The 10,090-nt window shown below is 41.5% G+C and overlaps 1 protein-coding gene across 1 annotated transcript in view; it reads left to right on the top strand.

The window, feature by feature from the left end:
* Window positions 1-5,497: 5,497 nt before the first annotated feature.
* The window catches only part of scn1ba (sodium channel, voltage-gated, type I, beta a), a 15,531-nt gene continuing 10,938 nt past the window's right edge, over window positions 5,498-10,090 (top strand). The window contains exon 1 of the mRNA XM_037676108.1: window positions 5,498-5,661. Within this exon, the coding sequence (XP_037532036.1) occupies window positions 5,607-5,661 (55 nt within the window). The 5' untranslated portion in view covers window positions 5,498-5,606. The remainder of the gene's footprint in view (window positions 5,662-10,090) is intronic.

Genomic DNA, 10,090 nt, shown 5'->3' with positions numbered 1-10,090 from the left:
AGTCCTGCTATGTCCCAGATTCCTGCTATGTCCCAGAGTCCTGCTATGTAGAGTCCTGCCATGTCCCAGAGACCTGCTATGTCCCAAGAGACCTGCTATGTCTTAGAGTCCTGCTATGTCCCAGAGTACTGCTATGTCCCAGATTCCTGCCATGTCCCAGAGTCCTGCTGTGTCCCAGAGTCCTGCCATGTCCCAGAGACCTGCTATGTCCCAAGAGACCTGCCATGTCCCAGAGTCCTGCTATGTCCCATATACCTGTCATGTCCCAGAGACCTGTCATGTCCCAGAGTCCTGCTATGTCTCAAGAGACCTGCCATGTCCGAGAGTCCTGCTATGTCCCATATACCTGTCATGTCCCAGAGACCTGTCATGTCCCAGAGACCTGTCATGTCCCAGAGTCCTGCCATGCCCCAGTGTCCTGCTATGTCCCAGAGTCCTGCTATGTCCCATATACCTGTCATGTCTCAAGAGACCTGCCATGTCCGAGAGTCCTGCTATGTCCCATATACCTGTCATGTCCCAGAGACCTGTCATGTCCCAGAGACCTGTCATGTCCCAGAGTCCTGCCATGTCCCAGAGTCCTGCTATGTCCCAGAGTCTAGCCACACTCTGGTGTCCTGCCATTCAAAGACTGTTGATATAAGGCTACCTCTCCTGTCACACTAACTTGCCTCAAACTCATGATCATTCCTCGACACCTGTGCTGTCTCTTCTCCTGGGTTTCACAACTCTCCAGGATGACACTTCTCACTTTCTCATTTCCAAGAGGATCTTGTTGTTTTATAAACAAACAAATCAATTTGGGCTGCTGACTGTTTCGATGGGTTGGTGTTCCTCGGAGTTGTGTACTCGGTGAACAGACAAACCTTAATGTATTTTCTGATGAATCTGGGATTTTATCTTTGATTTTATTGAAATGCTTTAAATCTACACTCCTGATCTCTGACACACACATGGTCTGACTCTAACCTCTGAGCGGAAACTTTAGGTGAAAAAAAAGACACATTTCTGAGAACATAAAATGTTTGAACAGGAATCTGAAGCTGTCAGCTCTTATCCTGTTTACAAGCTGATATTTCCGTTTTATTTGTTTTCAGGTTCTGTTGCTCTGATCACAGTGCAGCAGCCGCCTGTGGTCTCCGTCGCTCTGGGTCACGATGCCGTCCTGCCCTGCGACTTGCAGGCCTCCCTGGATGAGAAAATAGAAGGAACCCCCATCCTGTACTGGTTAGACAAAGACAAAGACTATTTACTGAAACATGAGAAATACGCTGGACGTGTACATCGTTTGGACCAGAACCAAAACTCTGTAAACAAGTCCATCGTTTTAAAACAGGTCCAGTGGTCTGATAGTCAGGAGTACGAGTGCAAACTCTCCATCACCTCTCATGGAAAAAGTTTTAGGAGGAAAGGAAATCTCACAAAACTCATCATTTATGGTGAGTAATTGTTTCTGAAGTTGTTGGTTTTTTCCTTCTTCTTTCGGCTGCTCCTTCTTCAGGGATCGTCTCAGTGAACTAACTCGCATGAAGACTTGGCAACTGATTTTACGCCGGATGCCCTTCCTGACGCAACCACAGACCACCGAGCTACCACAGCCCTCTGTGTGGAGCAGAGAGCTGATATCTAGGGCACCTGGGGAAACAGTTGGTGCGGGTTGGGAGCCCTGCTCAGGGGTCCAGGGTGGGGCAAGGGTGGGTGGAGGCAGGTGTGGGTGTTTCACCTTTCCCACCCACATTTGATGTCTGTCCGGGGCGTTGAACCGGTAACCTTCCGATCACAGGCCCACCTTCTCTAACCTCTGTGTCACCACTCCCTCTTTGTAAGTAATACTGTAATAATATTGCTATATTGATATAATATATATAATATTGTTGAAATTAAACTATAAAACTTCTTGTTAAAACAAATGGAAATAATAATTTTAAAGCAGGAAAATAATATTTTCAGTCAAATTACAGTTAAAGCTGAATGTTTGCTGCAACTTCCTACAGAAGCTTAAACTGAAATATTAAAGATAAAAAATATCTAAAGGCTAAAAAAGTCAAAATTCCCCCAAAAATTATCACAATACTTTCTAAAATCTAAAATAATCAAAAGGCTAACTGGAAGCTAAATTAAGGTAAATAGCAAAAAAAAAAAAAAAAAAAACTCCAACAAATCCTGGATCAGGACTGTTCACCTCTGAGTTTATGTTTCTGTCGTTTCAGACGCCATGACCTTTAACCTCAGCAGCCACAACGACTCTAAGCTACGCTGCGAAGTCAACGTGACGCAGAAGTCTGGTTTTGTCTTGTCGGTAACCCAAGATGGATGCAACCTGCAAACCTCCAAGTCTGACGCAGACGATTTGGATCAGACCAAGACCAGACTTTCTCTGACAGTTCATCTAAAAAATACAGAAAAGGGAAACTACAGGTGTGAGCTGCGCCTGGGAAAGGATCTGATAATGGAGAACATCTTCCACATCAACCAAGCAGGTAACGGATGACGGCAGATTCACTTTCCGCTCAGACTAAGCTACAGGTCATTATAATAAGGCAGCAGGAAGAGTTTCTGTGTTTTAATCTTTATTATTTTAGATATTTGTAGAGTTATTGTGGAGTCTGGTCACACGACTGAAACAGGACTTTAAAGAGTTTTAATGATAATTTGATTCATGTGGACTCAGGTTTCTGTTTCACAGACTTTTAGTTCAAGACTTGAACATGATGTTGGTCCTAAAGGCTCAGTTCTGTCATGGTCTATTTGTCTGAAAAGTCTTTTCTGTCTCCACGAGGAAAACCTCCTCTTTCTCGAGCTCTACTTGTTGTGGCGTACCTCAAGGAACCATTTTGGGTCCTGTTTTGTTATCCTAATGCTGCTTTTGGGATTGATATGCAGCGTTATGCTGATGACATTCAAGTTTATTTCTCTTTTGAATTGGATGTCTCTGATGTCCCACTGCAGTCTGAATCCAGTCTGGTTTTTATAGTTCTAGATAGCTTTATTTATATATATATATATATATATATATATATATATATATATATATATATATATATATATATAATTTTTTTATTGTATTTTTTGATTAATAGTTTATCTTGTTGTTTATTTTTTTAATCAACTTGGGAAGCCCTTTAGTCAGCCTTGTTTTTAAATGAGTTGTTAAAAAAAAAACTAACATTGACTTTAAGAATAGTAATTATTGTTTGTTTAATCATCCAAAACCAAAGCTAAAGTTTGTCTCTTTTTAAAAAAATTTTTTAGTAAAACTGAATAACTGTTATGAAAAGCAGAGAAAAATATGATTCTTTATTTGTATATTTATACATTTTCTAATCTTTTCCTTAATTTTTTCTTTGACTGACTAAAAAAAATCCACCTTCAGTCAATAATTCGTGTTCATTTTATTTGTTTATGTTTTGATGTTTGTATTTTCAGCACAGTTGGGTCAGTACCCTGAGCCGTGGGTCCTGTACACATCTCTGGTCCTGGTCCAGACCCTGATCCTGCTGGTCCTACTGATTGTTAATCTGAATCAAAGCTAATTATTGAGCATTGAAAATGTACACTATTGTTGTTATTATGAACAATATTGTTCCGTGAAATTACAAAATATCAGATTTGTTTATTCTAAATGGAAACTAATAAAGTACACCAGCATTTGTGCTGCAAATATTTGAATGTAAACAGCACAATGAGAGAAAAGACATCACCTGCTCCTCAAACTGAAGCATTTCAACTTCGAAGGGTTTTAGACATTTCCATGATGTGTTTTCCTGTTTGTCCTCTGGGTGGAAGTGTTGTTCTGAAAACTGGAACAAACACAAAGTGCCATCTTTAAACCAATAAAACAGAGTAATTTTGATAATTTAATTATTTAATTCTCTGTCTGTGATCAAGCTACATCTGTTTTGATGTGAGTAAGTAAAGTTTGTAAAATAAATCGAGTGTTTTGATGCTCCACAGTCTTCATGATTTAACAAAACCACGAGGGGCCTTTCGTTTATGTTTTTGCAGTTTGAATAAAAAAAAAAAAGAGAACGTTATTTTTAAAAGCTGTAGTTCAGATTTAAAGTATTTTATTTCAGTATTGGCTTCATTTGTCAGACCAAAGAGTCACATTAACAAAATGTTTGTGGTTCTTTTTTGTTTTGTGTAACTGTTTTATATTGTTGATGCATTTTAGTACAGAAAGTTTCCTGTTTTATTGCCACAGTTTAGCAAATAAAATAACATTTAAAAACCCTGTAGATGAACAGACAGTTTTTAATTTAATAAACTGGATCAGTAAAACTGTAAATATTATCACAGCATGTTCCCTCTGAATTAGGAGGGAACACCTGTACAGGTAATTTAATAACATTCAGTGTAAAACAAACAGAACCATCCAGTCGGTCTGATGACAGAACGGGTCAATTATTCTGATCTATCTGCTGCCAGGACTTTAATGTTGGTTTTAAGATTGGATGAACCTAGATCACAGATTGTCAACAGATTTAATTTTAAATTAACGCCCATTTATTTAAAATCCTACAACTTTCTGATTATTTCTGTAGTATAGCAGAAAAACAGATTAATTTTCCTTTTGGAGCCTGGCTTTAAAGGTTTAAACCGTCACCTTTGAGCAGCAAACGTTTCATTTCAAAGTAAAGAATTAAATAAACGTTTCCAGCTTTAAGTCGTGGACCTGTTTGGTGTTTTTTGGTGACATTCTGTCCTTGAGTCTCCTCTGCTCCAACACATGGAGGTTCTGGAAGGAACGGAAGAAAAAAAAACACTGTTGCCATAACAACAGCTCCATTGCCTCCTCCTCCTCCATCCCTCTGCTGCAGTGCATCACCCTGCCTCCCCCTCCCCCTCCCCCCGCCCACAGACCGAGCAGCTCCGTGTTTGAAGTCGACACGGAGATACCATGGTTCTCCTCCGTCTGCCTCCTCTGGATAACAGGACGGTTGTGACTCCCACCATCTCGTCCTCCTGATGGACCGGGCCGGACCGGACCGATAGAAGCCGAACCCCTCTGACCCGCCAACAGATCTCAGACAGGTGAGCTGCGGCGCAGCCACGACTTAAGGCATCTTTTTCTGACCCGGTCTCTGGTCGTGTTGGAGGAGGACCACATCTGCTCCTCTGAAGCTGCACAGAGAGAGGACCGAGGTCCAGACCCAGCAGAGAGGGGGTGCAGTCCTGCAGCTCAGGCTGAACTCACACAGCAATAAGACCCAGGTGAGGCAATAAAAGCACAAAAACTGTATTTTCTTCCAAAGCCAAAGACACGAGGACACCTCAGAGCTTCCACAGGTCCTCGGAGCTTTGATTCAGAGTCTTCCTCAGACGTCTTCCTCTTTACCTCCTTCCTGAAGCAGAGCCTCAGAGACAGAGCAGTCCAACAAGCAGAACCTGGAACCAGGACAGATCCTTCCCTCTCACGTGAACACAGTCTCCAACAGGTGAAGCTGGTCTCTGAGCTTCCAGGTGCTTCATAGGACACCCACCCACCCCACCCCCGCCCCCCACCAGCAACTGGAAACAACAGGAGGGGAGGAAGAGGAGGGTGGACCACGCTCAGAGTCCCAGACCTCAGTCAGGCAGGACGTGTGTGTTTCAGACACTTCAGGATGTCTGCAGAACTCCAGCTGCTCCTGCTGCCTCTCACCCTCCTGGCACTTCAAGGTGAGTGGGCGGGGCGGGGTTGCCACGGTGATGCCACCTTGTTTGTTCCTGCAGGTGTTTCCTGATGTCTGATGGACCGCAACTGGGTCTGGTTCTTCATCAGTGAGCTGATAGGCTGTTGTGTTTGTTTGTATATTTGTTTGTTTAAAAACAACATGAGGCTGACGGCATATTTCTAAATCTTGAACGTATTAAATTTAGCAGGCTGAAGGTCGAGGTGAAGTTCTGTTCTTTGTTTTCCTTCCAAGCAGCTGGACTGAATCCATGAAGGGGATCAGTAGTTCTCTGAACCTCCTGGGTCCTTCAGAGTTCTTTCGTTGGGCTTGGGTTCAACGTTCAGAGGAACAACAGACAATGTGCTTTGACACGTTCTCCTTCCCCACTCGCCTTTAAATCAAAGCACGAAGAACCCAGGAGCTGTGCCAGGCCTAAACTCTTCCTTTGACCTGCTTTGTTCTGCGGTGGCACCAACACTTAAGCACACATATAAACACTTTCATAAAAAGACTTTTGTAAAAAGACTTTCATAAAGACACTTTCATAAAAAGACACTTTCGTAAAAAGACTTTTGTAAAAAGACTTTCATAAAAGCACTTTCATAGAGACACTTCCATAAAAACACTTTCATAAAAACACTTACATAAAAACGCTTTCATAAAAACACTTTCGTAAAAAGACTGTCGTAAAAAGACTGTCATAAAAGCAATATTCGTAAAGACAATTTCATAAAGACACTTTCATAAAGACTTTCATAAAAACACTTTCATAGACACTTTCATAAAAGCACTTTCATAAAGACACTTTCATAAAACATTTTCATAAAAAGACTCATAGACACTTTCATAAAAGGACTTTCATAAAGACACTTTCATAAAAAGACTTTCATAAAAACACCTTCATAAAAGCACTTTCATACAACATTTTCATAAATACACTTTCGTAAAAACACCCACATAAAGACACTTTCATAAAGACACTTTCATAAAAAGACTTATATAAAGACACTTTCATAAAAAGACTTCCATAAAGACACTTTCGTAAAGACACTTTCATAAAAGGACTTTCATAAAGACACTTTCATAAAAAGACTTTCGTAAAAACACCTTCATAAAAGCACTTTCATAAAGACACTTTCATACAACATTTTCATAAATACACTTTCGTAAAAACACCCACATAAAGACACTTTCATAAAGACACTTTCATAAAAAGACTTCCATAAAGACACTTTCATAAAGACACTTTCATAAAAAGACTTTCGTAAAAAGACTTTCGTAAAAAGACTTTCATAAAAACACTTTCGTAAAAAGACTCATAAAAAGACTGTCATAAAAATACTTTGATAAAAACAACATTTGTAAAGACAATTTCATAAAGACACTTTCATAAAGACACTTTCATAAAAACAACATTTGTAAAGACAATTTCACAAAGACACTTTCATAAAAACACTTTCATAAAAACACTTTCATAAAAACATTTTCATAAAGACACTTTCATAAAGACACTTTCATAAAAACACTTTCATAAAAACACTTTCATAAAAACATTTTCATAAAGACACTTTCATAAATCCACTTTCATAGACATTTTCATAAAAAACACTTTCATAAAACAACCTTCATAAAAAACACTTAGGTTCTGGATGAAAACCTTCATTCACTAAAAGGTTCCAGGACAGGTTTAGAATCAAAGTAAACTTGGTCAGATTTAAGTTTTTCATTTATAAATAATTGTTGGTTTGTTAGTGGCCTATAAGCCGAAGGTAATTAGTGAAAAAGTGAAGTGCAGCTTCAGCAGATGTTTCAGTCCTAACTTCAGACAGGTTCCTTCAGAGTTTCTATGTCTGGAACGATAAAAACACGAGATCCGAAAAAGAGGAGAACAAAGCGAAGCTCTTGTGTTTGCTGAAGTGACCCAAAGTTTTAAATTAACAAACATGTTCAAAACGCTTCAGTCAGCCAGAAAACTCAGTCACCGAATTTTAAATGATTTCATTTTTAAAACAAACGTTTAAATTCATTTAGTTTGAATCACCCGTTATTAGCTGAAAATTATCCCACAAAAACTAGAAAAATTACTTCTCTGTGGAAAAACCGATGACTGCTGAAATCAGCCGAAGAAGCTTTAACCGAGTAATTAAAGCAAAAAGAAGCAGAACACCAGCTAAAGGCTAAAATAGGTAAAACACTTGCTCTGAAGCTGAAAAGAAAAACACTAAACGTTAAGATTGTTAGCTGAAAGTATCAAAAAGCCAAAGTAGTGTAGAACTAGCTAAAAGCAAAACAAAGCAAAGGGCTATAGGCAGCAGAATGGTAGCTAAGAATAGATAAAGACAAAAACAGAGCCAGCAGCTGAAGTTGTTTCAAAGAGACGAAGCTTTTGAAGGAGCTGAAGAGGTTCGTTCGTCTATGATGAAAATATTCGTCCGTAAAGTTTAATCTTTTATTATTTTATTATTATTTAAGTATGAAAGTTCCATTACCCAAGAACCAGCTTTGGTAAACCCGGGTCAGAGCGCCTTCGGCCCCTGCCCATGGTGTCATGCACCCAACTCATGTAGCCCCTCCTGCAGGTACAGTGGGTCCACAAATCCATGTTGCTCCTTCGGGCTGAGCCCGACCGGGCCCCATGGGTAGAGACGCAGTCACCAGGCACTCACTGAGGAGCCCCTCCCCCAGGCCTGGCTCCAGGGTGTGGCCCCGGTGATCCACGTCTGAGCAAGGGACACTGAGCTCCTTGATTTTTCCACGAGTCTTTGGAGAGGAGCCAGTTCAGGTAGTTCAGGCATCTGGTAAGGATGCTCCCTGGCGCCTCCCTGAGGAGGTGCTTTGGGCATGTCCAACTGGAGGAGACACTGGGGAAGACCCAGGACACGCTGGAGAGAATATGTCTCCAGCCAAGTGATGCCTTGGAGTCCCCCCAGAAGAGCTGGAAGAGGTGGCTATGGGGAGATGTCTAAACCTCCTTGCTCAAGCTGCTGCCCCTGAGATCCTAGTCCAGAACCAGATGAACGGATGGACGGATGATGGATGGATAGATGAAGGATGAATGATCCATCCATCCATTCTTCATTGAACCACCTCAACTGGCTCCTCTCGATGTGGAGGGTAGGAACGTAGACCAACTGGTAAACAGAGAGATTTGCCTTACAGCTCAGCTCCCTCTTCACCACAACGGACCAGCACAGTCCACAGTACTGGAGATGCTGCACCAACCTGTCTGTCAATCTCACGCTCCATTCTTCCCTCACTCGAGAACAAAACCCTGAGATACTTGAACTCCTCCACTTGAGGCAGAACCTCACCCTCAACCTGAAGAGAACAATCCACCCTTTTCTGTCTGAGGACCATGGCCTCAGACTTGGAGGTGCTGGTTCTCAGCCCAGACCAGTTTTTAAATATGAACAGAACAAAGTCTGAAGGAGTTTAGAGCCTACAGGAAGGAATAAGGCGAACGCTGACTCAGCGTTTCCTGAACGTTGACTCAGCGTTTCGACATCAAGAACAAAGCTGCAGACTCAGATCAGACAACCACTCATGGATGCATGAAATATTAAATCTGACAACAGAAGAACCCACAGACCCGGACAGAACCAGAACCTCGGTTCTGGGTTCTTTAGAAGCGTCTGACATCAGCTGGACTGGATCCAAGTGGACCGGAAAAAAAACCCAGAACCTTTGAGCCAGGTGATGTGTGATCTGAACCGCACTGCTCTGCAGCCAGAGCCTACAGAACCGGTTGGGTTTCTGATCCTCCTCACTGCAAAAGACGGAGGTCCAACAGAACCGAAATGGGTCATTAGTTGATGCTAACAAGCAAAGGTTCAGCTTGTTCCACTTTGTCCTGATGTTTAAAGTGGTTCTGATGAAAAGGAGATGGATGATGAAGACATGTTTTGGTCTTCAGGTGTCCGACAGTACAGGTAGTCCTTATCATATTCTGGGTTTGGACCGGGCCTTTTGGACTCATTGCCTTCTTTGTGTATTTTTCCTCATTTGATTGTTAAAAGTTACTCCAAAAGGTTCTTTATTCATTTGGATCAGCATTTGGAGCTGATCCACTGACCCAGAACCATCACAGAACCCTGATCCAAGCCCGGAACCATGACAGAACCTCCCGAATCATCACATAACTAGACTTTTGAATCTATTGCTTACAAGACTGGATGCTCTTTTCCTTTTTTTTGGTCCATTTCTTTCAACAAGGTTCTGTAACTCTGATCTGTCTGAGCCGGGTCTCCACTGTGTGATGATCTGACCCAGATGGACCTCTGAGAAGTCTGGACCGGGTCAATACCAGTGACCTCTATGAATGTAACTCTGGATTTAAGAACCTGAACCTGAACCTCTGATGACGGAACCACTGATGATGGAACAACAGATGACAGAACCTCTGATGATAGAACCACTGATGACAGAACCTCTGA

This window comes from Nematolebias whitei, chromosome 5 (assembly GCF_014905685.2).
Source record: "Nematolebias whitei isolate Nwh7 chromosome 5, NemWhi1, whole genome shotgun sequence".
In the NCBI taxonomy this organism is placed as follows: domain Eukaryota; kingdom Metazoa; phylum Chordata; class Actinopteri; order Cyprinodontiformes; family Rivulidae; genus Nematolebias; species Nematolebias whitei.
The sequence above is the reverse complement of the archived record's forward strand: the minus strand, read 5'-3'. Positions and strand labels throughout refer to the sequence as shown.